The 15,379-nt window shown below is 36.1% G+C and overlaps 1 protein-coding gene across 1 annotated transcript; it reads right to left on the bottom strand.

Annotated features, from left to right (window-relative positions):
- Nucleotides 1–1,358: 1,358 nt before the first annotated feature.
- LOC139141654 (tripartite motif-containing protein 2-like) lies at nucleotides 1,359–5,966 on the bottom strand. The gene is made up of 3 exons (XM_070711241.1): nucleotides 4,856–5,966; nucleotides 3,988–4,200; nucleotides 1,359–2,880 (listed from the first exon to the last, which is right to left on the bottom strand). The coding sequence occupies exons 1-3, from the start codon at nucleotides 5,964–5,966 to the stop codon at nucleotides 2,069–2,071; spliced, it is 2,136 nt and encodes a 711-aa protein (XP_070567342.1). The 3' UTR covers nucleotides 1,359–2,068.
- Nucleotides 5,967–15,379: the final 9,413 nt, after the last annotated feature.

The raw sequence follows: 15,379 nt of genomic DNA on the forward strand, positions 1-15,379 counted from the left end.
AATAAAAATAACCACAAATATACATAATTGACATGGTGAATTGTCAAACAATTGTCAACGATTTATGAAAAGCACCTACTAAAGAAAACAGGACATCATTTTTTCCCCATTTTAAAAGAACCTCTACTGAAGATAACTTATTTCAACTTGATGTCAAGAAGCCCTGTAGCTGTTCATATTGACAGTGTTCGAAATTCGTGGAAAATATCAACCAGTCACCACGACTGGTAACTTCAAAAAGTTGCCTGTCCTGCCAAAAACTTACCAGTCCTGATACTGCGATTAATTTTATGTGCCTAAGTATTTTTGTTATGCGCTGTTGAGTAGGATGAATTTACGGGAAAGAAAACTTTCTTGCCGTAAAATTTGTATGGGAGCCCGGAGAAAAAATAGCAGACATAGTTTTAAAGAAGACTCCCCACGCTAAAGTCAACCTGTCCGCCGGACTGGTAACTTTTTTATTTTAGCAGTCCGGCAGAAAAACAACCAGTCTCGGACTGCCGGACAGGTGTTATTTCGAACACTGATATTGAATACGAACTACTTGCTGTTTTTGCACTTGTTTCATATTGCCACGAAATCAAGAGCTTGTGTTTTTCATTTTAGATTTTCTTCAGGTTTTATGCTGCTAGTTTGAATCCATGAATTAATATGATGCAAAGTAAAATATAACGACAAGGGTATACACTACAGATGGGAAATGATCGTGAAATTTCAGATACTGAGGGTTATACTAGAAACAATTTCACGATGTCACTGACAATCACCAATTGAGTATTATATCAAAACTACATATCACATGCAAAAATAGTCCATGCTTCTTTGTTCATAATACAACAAATTTAGGGACATACAAGTATACAACAAGGACATACAAGTGAAGTTATATACCTAATACTTAAAGATATATATTTAAGAGTAAACATTCATACTGTCTTAAACAAATTTGTTCGTTCATATATCTACATATATTATTACATATAAAAGTCAAAATATGTACACCGAAGTTGAATATCAATATATGTGAAAAATCATTATAATTGCTAGGCTCTAGGCTCATATCAGCACAATAGGCGACAATTAATGGTTAAAAACCAGGTCAAATAGTCGCCAGTTACTAGTGACAACACAAAAATGGATATCTGTTGAGATAAAACACCTTTTGAGTGCTATGATGATTTGAATCGTTACTTCATCAGTTCTAAATATTCTGATATATCTAAATTCTCTTCATAAGTATGGTAAAGACACTTATTGGTAAGTTTAGCAAAGTACGATGCGGAATATAACAAACTCCAAACTTTATCTTCTATATAAATTAAAAAGTCTTCAAAACCAATTGGTGCATGCGGTTTTTGGACATTGTTGTATGAACTTCTGGTGAAATAAGATGGCAAACGCATATATTTGTGCAAAGACAGTTAAAAAAGTAACCCCGACCTGATGATTTTGATCCATTTTTGCTATTGCATTTATTAGATAAGAAAATGAGGCATTTACTTCTTTTAAATTTGACCTCTTACCATCCTATATTCATGAAGTAAGACAAAACTCATCTATGAACTGGAAGAAATCAACGAAAGCAACTACAAGAATCAGACTACAGGGGGCGTCATTCTTCAAAGGTAAGCCCTTTCAGTATAATGTGAATAAATTTACTTTTCCTTTAACAAAAATCAGTATAATGGATTGTGTACTATGATGAAGGCTGTTAAGATTTCGATATTTTTGAAAATGCATCCTCAAATGAACTGTGCGATACAATAAAAGTAATTGAATCTCTTGCATAAACAGGTTATTTGTAAACATTAGCAAGGACGGGTTTTCAGCTTCGGACCCTAAATTGTGCTTACATGTAAAACTTCAAACAAGTGACATATGAAGCTGAACAGGACAAGTCAGATATCAAAGTAAGGCTCAGGGATATTTTGTTGCCGTATCGATGACTAAAATATTTCTTGCGCCATTTAGTTCAAACTCTCAAGTTAAACTTGGAACATTAATTCACACTTTTTGACAAAAAGCCGGTCTTTTGGTGAAATGTAGACATACATATCACTTGAAATTTTTATTTAGTAAATACTGTGATGTGTTTGTCTCTAACACCTCTAACACAGATTCTATCTCGGCTGACAACAATGTACCAGGGTACACTCACTTCACCTTTGAATAGATTGCAGATCCACTTTCCATCACTACTCCACTTTACAATCCTATTATTGACTTCATCACAAGCATAAACATTGTCATCGCTGTCAAAAGCAATGCTGTATACATAGTACAGTTGGCCATTGCCTTGACCGACCTTACCGTATTGATACAAGTAATTGAGCTCAATATCAAAACACTTGATGCAGTGATTTGCGCAGTCAGACACCATAATGACACCCCTACTGTTGACAGCGACAAAGTAGGGACGTTTGAACTGTGTTCGACCATTACCCTGACCACCAATCTCTGCAACATATTCACCATTCTTGGTGTACTTGAGTAACCTGTGACGTTTGACATCAGTGACAAAAAGAAATCCTTTCAAAAGAGCAATGCAATAAGGTTTTGTATCTGCAGGTAAATTAATTATTCGAATAACTTTATCATCTTGGTCACATACAACTATTTGCAAATTATTGTCATCAAGTATGAAGTAGTGGTTTTCCTTAGACACTGCTACGGACTGTGGCTGGAATGGCTTGGCAAACTGACCACTGAAACTTCCTAGCACCTTCTCACGTGTATAGTCTTCGTTCAGTATCTGAACAATGCTGTTGGCTCTGTCACACACCAGAAGTTTGTTATTGTGGAAGGTTAACCCACGTGGGTAGTTTAACGTCTGTCCTGAATTTAGACCCTGACCCTTCAGGGTGAATTTTGACCAATCACCTGCAAAGTCAAAAAGGACCAAAGTAAAAAATTAGCGTATAGTATAAAGTTGTTAGATACTGTTTAACAATGATGGCTGTGTTTGATAATACAGCTCGAAATTGACAAAAAGATATTGATAAAATTTACACTATATAAAAAAGCAATTTAAAAGGTGAAATTCTAAACTTCACCTTTTGTTAGTATCGTAATGCTTTTTGATTTTGGTGCAGTGTAAATTTTGCTTTTCAAACTACACCGTGAAACGGTTGTTTGGATGGTAGGCATCGCAATGTCTGCAGGGACTGGGGAAATCTTCATAGATATGTTTTATACTGTTTATTTTAGATTCTCTTTGCTATGTTGAAAAATATCATTTTACTTACGATTTCAGGTTAATTGGCTTTTTTTAATCAGTAAAGAGGGCCACTAAGTTTCAGTTCAAAAAGGTTCTTTAAAAAGTTTTACCGTGATTTATATATGGTACGTATACGTTCATGAAAGTTTTAATAGTGATATTTATGTGGTCTCCGAATGTGTTTGAAAGGTAGGGGCTATGATGAAAGAAATCATAATCATACCAATCCATGATCCAATAACACTAGGTCAAAATACGTAATACATTGTCAACTGTTATAAACATAGACACAAAGCAGCACAGAACATAGAGAAAGGCACCGTTACACACGTCAAATTCATAAAGAAAGATATATGGACCTTTGGCAACTTAAGTACCGGATATTATTACCTTGTACTTTAAGTAATTTGTGTTATTTTTCATAATGCTCTGCTTTAGCATCGAGCACTGGAATTTCCCACGAGGACATCTGTATACTATATATATATATATATAGTATATATATATATATATATATATATATATATATATATTATATATATATATATATATATATATATGTGTGTGTGTGGGGGTGTGTGTGTGTATATAGTTAATATGTAGACTATATATATATATATATATATATATATATATATATATATATATATATATATATATATATATATATATATATATATATATATATATATATATATATATATATATATATATATATATATATATATATATATATATATATATATATATATAATGCTGATAATGCTCACCTTTAAGTTTTATCAGCTGGACATCACTTACTGGATTCTGAAATTTTTTCTGTGCTGGCTGTTCAATCTCAGGTAATGTGAGTTTATTTTCAGTAACATCTCTTTCTTTCATTACTTCAAGATGAATTTTCTCTGTTTTCTCGGTGACACCTTCCTTGTGCCTCCGCACCTCACGTCGCTTATATCCACGTTGTCTCAGTATTCTTGGTTTACCTGCAGCGATCAACAAGTTTTAATTGATGAAATTACGTAACAGTAGTAGCATTCAAAGGACCTTTACTTTATACACAAGTATGTGGTTATGTAAACGCATATACCTCTGACACAAATTTGCTTCTTCTTGGGATACGGTATTGTACTGTATTATATATATATTATATATATATATATATATATTATATATATATATATATATATATATATATATATATATATATATATATATATATACATACATACGATGTGCATTTGTGTTTGAAAGTGGATGGTATAGAGTGATAATATATGTGATCATTTCAAAGAAGCAAAATGGAATAAACATATCTATCTACATCAAGAAAGTTCTACAGAAAGTGATGTTTTACTGTATATTTGTACCTAAAAGTGAAACTCTAGATCGACATAAAATATGGGATGCTCAGTTGTTTTTCACTTTATTTTTATGCTTTAGGTTCTTGGTATTTGTTTAATATAATAAGGATAGAAAACATTGCAACAACGGATAACCGCTCAGATGCAACTTATGTCGCAAGATAAGATACTTAGTTGATACCCAACCTCAAACACAAAAGACTTACCTTACATTTTGTACAGCGAAATGACGGAATAAAAGTAAAGTACATTCAAGAGACAGGATGAATTGACGTACCTTCTTTGATCACAATACTCCCTTCCACTACTCCGAGGCTCATCCGTAAACAGTCAGGATTTTCTGTAAAAGCCAGGTTACTGTCATAACGAGGTACATTGGGAAGGTCTTCATGGTTTAGCTGTCGACCCACCCCCTTCTGTGTTGTTGCCATGTGTACAGCTCCACCAAAAGTCAAGAGATGAGTTAAATATAAATGGATGCTTTCTTCACTGGCAAGTCTATGTTCCAGAAGTTCTATCTCCCCATCAATTTGTTTGCTCTTGGATATGTAAATGTTATCAACTTGACCCAGCAATTTCATTTCTCGAACCTTAATTTCACCAATTGACTTTTGACTCAGTGTTTTTATCTGCTGGTCTGCTAGAGTTCTGTTCGCATCCAAGTTTATTCGAGCTTCATGAGCACTATCCCTCCTCAGTGTTAGGCTACTAACTTTCTGAGCAACTTTCTTGTAGTGTGCTTTCTTTTGTGGCATGTACTTTTCCAGAGCAGAGGTCAGTGACATCACCTTATGATCGTTTGTTGGGTGGTCAACCACTGTGCACTTTTGACATATTGGCACTTGACAAGTATCACAGTAGATGTCTAACTTACCACTGTGGTGACTGTCACAGAATTTCGGTTGAGTCATTCTGAAGTGTTGTGTCGTCATCTTTTCGTTGTATTCTTCAATTTTCATCGGTTCATGATCTTTCAAGACTGTCACTTTTTCGTGAGTTTGTACGCAGACATTGCAGTAAAAATGTCCACCGCAGTCACCACACCAGTACTTGGCCTCTTTCTTACATCCGGGGCCTTCACAGACAGCTGCACTGGTCTTTTCCTGACTGACACTAGAGTCAACAACCTCCGAAAGGTCAATCAAAAATCGATTGTTGGTTATACTAGCGACCCCTCCAGAGGGCAAAGGCCATTGTTTATCGCATGTCAGACAGACCAGCCTGCCGGTTTTCGTTTCTATCTGTTTTGTCAAGCAGAGTTCGCAAAATGTGTGATGACAAGGCAGTGTTTTAGGTGATTTGAAACGTTGCCGACAAAATCCACACGTCAACACCTTGTCGTCAACTTCAGTCAGCATTCTGTCATTGAAGTCTGAAGATGCAGCCATGACCTTATGGATCAGACGAGTTCACTGAAAAATAATGAAACATTTTTATAGATATCTTCTGCAAGAAAAGTCTGAATTCTCGATAGAATAGACTCTTATAAATAAAAAGACCTCAGTATAATGGAACTATCAACCGTACAAATGAGAAAAAAGAGAAAAAAAGCTTGTCTGTCTTAAGCTCGCAAGATGCATGAAATTTAATGAACATATATTATTACGTGTACTGGATGTAATTTATGTGATAGATAGATAGATAGATAGATAGATAGATAGATAGATAGATAGATAGATAGATAGATAATTTGAAACGTCTCGTGTCTAAATGCAAGTACGTAGTTTTCCTTAGTGTATGGATGAATTACCCTAGACGCATTGCAACACGCATTGCATGATGCACTATATTTGTATGAAAAATGCTGCCTGTGAATACTGATAAGTTTAAGGGCACACGAAAGAGGATTATTGGTCGCCGCAAGATGGCGCATTATTCTTCTGATGATATATCAAGTGGTTTGACCACTCTTCAATCAAACTTCTGTTTTTGGTTATGTTTCATAAACTATTCGATACTTGATAAATTACCGTACACTGCTACTAAAATAATTCTGTTGTTACTATATGGTACTGCTAACAGCCGATACAATGCCAAGATCGCCATGTAACTTGATTTTTACAGTCAGTAACGGTGCATTTTCCCGATAAGATTGTTTGAAATCAGGTGTAATTTACCACAGAACGTTTTTCGACCATTAGCGACAAAAGCACAACTTAAAAATTTTAACAACTCAAATATGGCCGCCGCAAATATACGTCGCATAAGCGCCTGACTTTAATCGACTAAACCTATAATCAAGGATGCCTTTTTCAACGACGATATGGTTCAATAACGGGAATCTAAAACATCTCCCTAAGGATTGTATGGTATTTTTCAGTAAGACTTCAAAGTTTAGACATCTTAATTTAGGTTGGCGTGATGTTGCAAGTTTTCTTCTACATGCTTGTACAGACGCAATGAAAACATCAAAAGTATGATTGCCTACTGCACTGGTAGAGCAGTAAGATTGTTTCCACGTTCCTTGGAAATGGGAGACACTGCTAACCACTGAACGACAACATTGGAAAAACGCACACTCCACTGAGAAAGATGAAAGCAACTATGTGATTGGATGATACGCATTGTTCGTCGAAGTGTCTATAATCGGAACAGACTGATCTGATTGATATGTCTCTGTATTTGGTAGTACATGTACTTGGATGGGGTTGTTGCAGACCTATGTAAGTCGTGACTAGCAATTAAAACCTGAATACAAGGTTTGACACATTGACGACAGAGTAAGACTTACACGATCGGCCAATATATTATGCTACTTCAACTGGCTTTGTCATGATCATCATAGAAACAAATCGTTGAAAATGATTCACGTATCGGTAATTGCATAGCCTTAGATAACACTGTGTTTTTTAAAAAACTTCGTATCACTACATGTCACTTCATGAATTACATATACATTGCTACTAATCCATTTGTGTTGTTCAAGTTTGAGCCCTACCGACAGCTGATTCACGCACTGTGTTGCTTAGCTACTTCTGTTGCTCAAGTATGAACACTGATGGCAGCTGTTTTATGCTTTCTGCTGCTAAACTACTTCTGTTTAAGTATGACGATCGCTGACATCTCATTCCTGTGCTGTGCTGCTTAATTACTTCAGTTCTTCAAGTATGAGCACTACTGACAGTTGATTCTTGTACTGTGCCGCTAAACTATATTTTTGTTCTTCAAGTATGAGCACTGCTTACAGCTGATTCCTGTACTGTGCTGCACAATTTGTTCTGTTTTTTAAGTATGAGCACTGCTTACAGCTGATTCCTGTACTGTGCTGCTGAATTACTTCTGTTATTTAAGTATGAGCATTTTAAACAGTTGATTCCTGTACGGTGTTGCTAAACTACTTCTGTTGTTCAAATATAGGACTACTGACTTCGAATTCCTTTACTGTTCTGCTGAATTACTTTTGTTGACTGTTGTCAACTATGAGCTCTGCTGACATCTGATTCACGTACTCTGCTGCTTAACTGTACTTATGTTGTTCAAGTATCAGCAATGCTGACTGCTTATTCCTACTCTATGCTGCTGAATTACTTCTATTGTTGAAGTATGAGCTGACAGCTGATTCATGTACTGTGCTGCTAAACTATTCTGTTGTTTAAGTGTGAACACTGCTGACAACTGATTTATGTACCATGCTGTTAAATATCTTCTGAAGTTCAAGTATGAGTATTGCTGACAACTTGACAACTTATGTATGGTAAAGGTCACAGTATTGTTTGAATTTTACAGCTTCAATGCAGTAATAAACATCAAATTCAGTCCATGTTTGTTACAGTGACCCATTTGATCCATATATTATTCTGCCGTTGCATTGAATGGAGAATTGCACAACTATTTTTCAAACCCTAAAGCTATCCTTCACACAAACGATAAAGATACGGATTTATATAGTCCTTCAACAAACGGTGAATAAAGTGCCTACATTCAATCGTCGTCATGCATTAAAGTTGTAGACTACAGTTCCTGATCTGCTAGACTTACGTTTATGATTTTTGATGAACTACATAGCGGTAAGGACATCAAGAACTCACTTGAATTTATTATCATACTCGATATAGGAATGCGTTGGGGTGGAAAGAGGAACTAAACAGGTAAATATGAAATTACAGAATAACTATGCCACGTGTTGTATTTTCCGCAAGTTGTATTTTCAACGAATACGTGTGTACGTTTTGCTTTTTAAATTTCCACATACTGGTACCCGCCCAATGGGAATAGCAGAAAGTCATATAATTTGTGTGGAATATGGAAAGAATACACTGAAGATCGCAAATTAAGGAATACATAGTCAAAATAACTTTCGAAAAGTTATGTATATGCTGGATTGGCATCAAGTCTGTAGGTTCGTATTTATAGAACGTTTTCATTTGAATAATTCAAAGTCAGTTAATAGCCTATGTGGGAAACAAGGCCGATAGGTCATCAGAAAAGTTGCTCGATTAATTTTGCACTAGGGGTTAAATTGAAAACTGGTACCTGTTGTGGGGTATTTTCTCGGGAAGCAAGACAGCTTGTCGGAGAAGACCCATATCATGGCGTTTCTTAATGTGAAATGTTGGAATAATTGCATCCTGGTGAGCCTTATTAAACGTACACTCGGTGCAACGATGTTGCTATAGTCTAAACTGTTGAATGCGAGCGGGTGTTTTATACAGAAAATTAAAGTGATTGTATCTTGTGCGTGTGAGTACAGAGAATTATCATCAATCTTATCAAAATAAGCAAAAAACAGTCGATAACATACTTTTGTGGTTCAAATGTTGAATAGACCATAACTTCAAACTTAAACGAGTGACTGTCGATTTGAGTGGCTCACGGTTGCACCATATACAGATAGGTTGGCACTTATATCTTTGTTTTGCTTGTTATCTCCATGGCACTCAATAAGCTTATTTGCAAAGCCATAATTCGTAAATTCTTATTACAAGCTGGATAGGTTTCGGTACTCAACCTTTCGACTCATTCCTACCTCACTGGGTTAAACATACTTCATACAGACATACTTCAAGACTGCCTTTGTTATTCCTTACATTGTTCACTACTGCTTGACATTATCAAATATAAAGCTCGTCGATCTTAACAGACTCATATATAACAAGCTTTTCAGTCGTGACTTCCTCTTTTGAAACTGTAACTCACTGTGCATTTTGGAAGAAGAAGCATGAGGTAATGATAAGCTTTCGTCTGGTATATTTGATTGAAGCTGCAGTCATCACGGGAACCTAACGCTACCTTATCGGTTACATGCTGAGAGTGAATACGAGTATTGTCATCTAGGGTTCAGCAGACGTTTGGTCGAACAAAGCAAAATGTTGAGGTCCCCATGGTCTGAACCATGTCGAAACAGGCTAAAATATATACATGTACAGGGAACATAAATAAAACGTGCCAGATATTTTGATCGCGTAATTAATTTGGTAATTTAATATGACACGTGTAACGGAATTTCTGAGAGTTCGTCACGACGTCACTAATTTTGCACATATCCTCTTTTCGGCTGATTGAAATCCAGTATGACATTGACGTGTTCTGTATCAGATTCAAGTTTTGTATAGTTTTTTCACATGACAAAACAAGATGTCATGTGTCTGGCAGTAAATTTTGAAAAATTTTGTATCACATCATGTTCAATTGCATGTTTCTGTCGTCTGTAGAATTTATAATTTTGTTCTATATCAATGTGAAGCTGGTAATGTTGACAGATAGAACCTCAATGCATGGCGACAATTTATAGCAATTTTTTTACTTCTTCTCGAATTCTACTCTCAAGGACTGGTTGACGATAAGTATTCAGACCGAAATGTAGGCAGACCGAAATGCCTACATGGTTGTTTCAACAGTCCAACACACACAGCTGTTCGATCTTCACTGATTAGATGCTGCGGATGAGGCTTTTAGAAAGATTGCGTTATATGTCGACTTGTTTGATACACAGTAGAGCCCGCAACTTACAAAAGACACATAACGACACAAAATCTTACACTGCCTCACACGGTGAAGCCGCAATTTTACATGATATCTCCTATAAAATCTCTAAACTATGAAAATTTTGATAAGTTTATAGTTTGTATTATGTTCACCTGTAGTGGTTTTGAAGCCTGAACTCGAATATTTATTCTCATAATCCTCTTAATTTACATTAAGTCGACACAAATGTGCCACGTATTTAGCCGAACTTTTAAGAACATGGTTGAGTATGGCAGTAAAAATAAAAAAGTTATGAATCTAATTTTCTTTGTAGTGATAAGCGTACATAAACAGTAATTAGAAAGCGTAAACCAACACCGTAATGCTCAGAGAAAAGCGGTTTTTTCCTTCACATTAAACAAGATCTTAACTGTATTAAGTCTGTAACGCATTATAGTCGTTGAGATCTATCTATCTCCTGAATGCACAAGCTTCATTGTTCTTATTTTAGTGTCCTTGTACTTACAGTCCTGAGAACCATAATAATTTCCCATGTCCCTGATCAAAGGTCTCTCACAAGACAGGTATAGAGATCATGTTCTTGTTCACTGAATTATCTCATTTCTATGGATGACATTTTACTATTGTAAATATCACTAAAATGGGGATTTTACACCTTCAGCATATTCAGGCCGTTATTTCCTTCACAAGGGGAGTAGCAGTCTCAAACGCTTACACCTTCCGAAAAATGATTTTCTAAAACTAATGTATAAAATGTAGTTACAAGCCTAGTCTTATGCTACATAGAAAGAGTAATGATCATCTTTTGTCCAAAATAATAGCCCTGTATTGTACAGGTGCAGTCGAGGTGACAGCGTAAACAGGTGATCAGGCACATATTGTATCTGCTCTGAAGTAAAGCTGTTGGACCAGAAACCTTGCCGACGGTAAACTTGTCAATGTTATGTATGCATGACGTCAGCGGGTGTGGATATGATTATGTATGTAAATATAGCATTAGGAAACCCTGACTACTGCTAAGGCGTCTCTCTATCGTTAGTGACAGCTGAAAATAACACAGCAATGTTGTCGAGTCGATTTTTAACAATATTTTTGTGAAATTTATCTAGAGAGGGTGTCAGCGATGACGAATTTCACAGCTTTTGACGTACTTCCAAAACTGTCCGCTCGTCTTCAAAATTTTGAAATCTTATTTGCATTATCCAAAGAATTACACCCATATGTATGATTTGCTACATAAATTTGTTTAAATTATGACGCCATTTGCGCCATTGGATATGAGGATATTTTCTATTTATCATTTTTATCAAGATCTAAGAAAGCATTTTCACGATTATTTTACCCTTGTTTGTATTTATGATATACAACATATATAATACTTATAGATTGCACTGTTTGTTCAAAAATCCGCTTAAAGCAATTTTATCTATGTCGAATGCTCTAAAATATGCTGGTTCACGGTGACTTACACGGTCACACATCGTGATGAAATACGGACACATTTTTCTGAATGAACAATCCTCTCAGAAACCTTTCCAATTAGCCCCTTAGAGGCAGACATGGCGTAAAATAGTGTAATGAATCGAAATTCTAAGCTTGAAAATATAAAGACCAGAGACAAGCAACATACCTGCGATAGAATGGTGCAAATTTCTTCATACAATGATCAAGATATGCATCTGCGTGGTGTGTCTCAAGGAATCTGTGATTATCGTTACACAGTTCCTATATATGATGAAACGTGTACATAGTTACAGTCACCGCAAAATAGTACGGACCATGTGACCGGTACTAATCGATTAAGTACATGATAAAACAATGAATCTTGGTACAGTCAAGGTTTCTTGGTGGTCAATAGCCGCGTTGCTTGGCTGTTTCTCACTGAATTATGACGTTGTTAAACATTGTCATATCACAAATTAAGTGGCCACTAACAATAGTCCAGCTTTTACCACGGTTTTACCACGGTTTGCATTGTGAATAAATTTTCTTATCCTATTTGACTTCAAAGAGTCTGTATCTTTCACCATATTTCTGCAGGAAGTTTATGAAAATAATTGAACGGCTTGACAAAAAGGCCACAGAAGGTCACCTCACCACACCCTAAATACTTTGCGAGCATGAACGGCATAAACGTGTAAATTAATTTCAAACAAATATGCAGACTTGTCGTTCTTCGCTGTTGAAGTGGGAACCGACTTGCTCTGTAAAACGGAAGTCTAAAACCCAAAACTACTTTTTGTGCTCTGCAAGTTCGGGCGGTCTTCAGTAAACCGAGTAAGTTCTTGTTCGGCAAAGATTTCTCAGGCTCGATCTCTGGTCCTCGCTTTTGTTCTTGTGAGTCGACGTTGACGAGCTCGAGTTACGTGGCGTTAGCCCGTTGTTTCCCTTTGAAAGTTTTATCAACTTCATAAATTTCTAACCGTTGATAAAAAACCCGCGCTTCTGAAGGCGTATGTTCTTGTAGTGTGCGAAAAATATTCAGATCCTTTCAAAACATCTGCATGAAAAATACGGAACCCCTTTGGAAAAATTACTGACACTCCCCTGCCGATCAAAACAATTCAGGATTGCTTTAGTACAAACACTAACGAAACAGGGGCGACATATTACCATTGTGTTGACTGACAACAGTCATATGGCTATCATTCCAGGATGTAGTTTTAATGTAATGCAAGCTGCTATAGACTTGGACTATCTTGTACACCCTGCTTCATGTGTCTTGCGAGAGACATGGGACGAGCAGCGATGTTGTTACGGGCAACATGCATCCGGTTAACCTGAACGTAGAAACTATTTGACCAGATGTATTATGTGTGGTATGGAGGTCATTCTTCTGTCTTATGCATAATCCAGTATCCCAAGGGTAAGCAGTGCGACCGTGAAGATAATGATATCAGAGGTCTGTAGGACATGTCCAGGAATCATACATGATGATAACACGATTGGAATTAATTTGCGATAGTTGGATCTTGATATTTTTCAAATTTCTCAAAAGTGTTAGGTGCCCTAAGCTGAATGTTGCAATATTACAAATTACGCATAAACACAAGTGCATAGCTTTAAAAAAAGTTAAGCTTACATTTGCAGATTAAACAGACATTACTTCACCATCCAATTATCCAAAAATAGTTCAAGTTCCAATCGTGTTTGATGAAATTAATGACGGCTTTTGAGATTTTAACGTGTATCCAAAGCTGTCCGGTCATATTCATATTCATATTCGTAGCAGATTAGCGATTTACATTTGCTGATTTCTCAGGATTGAACACGTCATCACACGCACAAGCCAAGCTTGTCCTCTCCGGACAAAAATTTATATCTTGGCGTTCTACGTCACGGCAACCCACACCTGAACATTTTGCGTCGATCTTCGATGTGCTTGCTTGTCAATGAAAAACAAACAACATGGCCTCCGGTATTTCTCCAGCGAGAAAAATTATAGTCTGGTGTAAAAAATTCGTAATAATCAATCATAACTATCAGAATCGCACAAAAGGACATCCTCTTGCTTGGCAAATATCCAGCCACGGTCCAGGTTCGTATTCGTACACCTTGACCCAACGCGTGAACTTAGGACGTATGCAAGCACTTCCATTTCCCAAAACAACAATGGAACAGTTGAAACTTCAAACCTAGATTAATCCATAGAAAATTACAAATCATTAAAAGCAAAAATATGAAAGTATTGTAGTGACAGTGTAACTGTAAATCAACGACACAGGATTGGTCTTTCCTTAGGTTGACAACTTGAAGGAATTCTCGCTCAAGAAAGGGGGGCGAACTTTACTGCTCGACGACTTCCTCAGCTTTATGGCAATCTATAAGTTCATTTTTTCACCAGTAAGTCATACCGTTTCCTTGAAGTAAATACGTTGTAAAAAGGTACCACCCTGAGAATCTAATGAGGATCTCAGAAGTTACCAGGGTCATGTTATGTCGACATCTACTGAATAGCGCCCTCAATAAAGTTTATCACTTTCCACCTAGCATGGTGCCAAGCGAATGAAATATTGAGTTCACCACCAACAAGTAGATATGAAACTTTGTTTCTCTTTTAATTAATATCTATTTGTAGTCAAAAACTTTACAAAATAAAATAACATTTAAATATCAATTCAACCAAAAATGTTGTTAAAAGTCTTGGTTGCTAGAAAATGGCAATTTACATTGTAACAGTACTCAAAACTATACCAGCAGCGGTAACAGAAAAGTGGTTCTGGTGGCTGGTTTCTGAGCAGCCTAGATATTCAAAACCTCTAAGAAATGCCCCTATTTCGCGACATAGTTATCCACTTATTGTAAATATTTCGATTTTACAGATACCACACTCATAGAAAATTTGTAAAGCTTCTGAAAATAGATTTTTCATTTCAGATCGACAGATGCAAAACAAAGATTTAGCAGCCAATACCAAGCAGATTTGAAAATGAGCTGTCACCAAAAAGAACTTGTTCTACAGCAAACACGGTACTCAAATGAAAATATATGTCAATTAATATAGATTACCAGAAATGAATGGTGATTTCACGTGCATATAACAAATGCAGTATAATTTCGTTTTCAATGCCATATAAAGTACAGGCTGAAAATGGAAATTTAGAAAGAATAAACTTATTCAGTCTATAATTTGTCATAAGAATATTGTGCGTCAACTTCCATTTAAAATTCGCCAACCTGACGATCTCGGAGTAAGTCTGAGTGCATAAGTACCAACTTTTAAGATTGGTTTGAAAAGTGGGATGGTCTCTGTTTCAAGAGTATGTCATTTCATGTGTATTTTATTCAGCTACTCTACTCAGCCAATAGCCTCGTGTTACTGAACAATTCCACAAACTGTTTTCCACAGAATGAACCTATTATATCCCATCTTAAG

This window comes from Ptychodera flava, chromosome 10 (assembly GCF_041260155.1).
Source record: "Ptychodera flava strain L36383 chromosome 10, AS_Pfla_20210202, whole genome shotgun sequence".
Taxonomy (NCBI): Eukaryota; Metazoa; Hemichordata; class Enteropneusta; family Ptychoderidae; genus Ptychodera; species Ptychodera flava.

Excerpts from the sequence above, each read along its gene's own strand:
- LOC139141654 (XM_070711241.1), bottom strand. The coding sequence starts at position 5,966 with ATGGCTGCATCTTCAGACTTCAATGACAGAATGCTGACTGAAGTTGAC. Across the intron at positions 4,201-4,855 it reads GAGTATTGTGATCAAAGAAG|GTAAACCAAGAATACTGAGA; the intron begins GTACGTCAATTC and ends TGATCGCTGCAG. Across the intron at positions 2,881-3,987 it reads CCAGCTGATAAAACTTAAAG|GTGATTGGTCAAAATTCACC; the intron begins GTGAGCATTATC and ends TTGACTTTGCAG.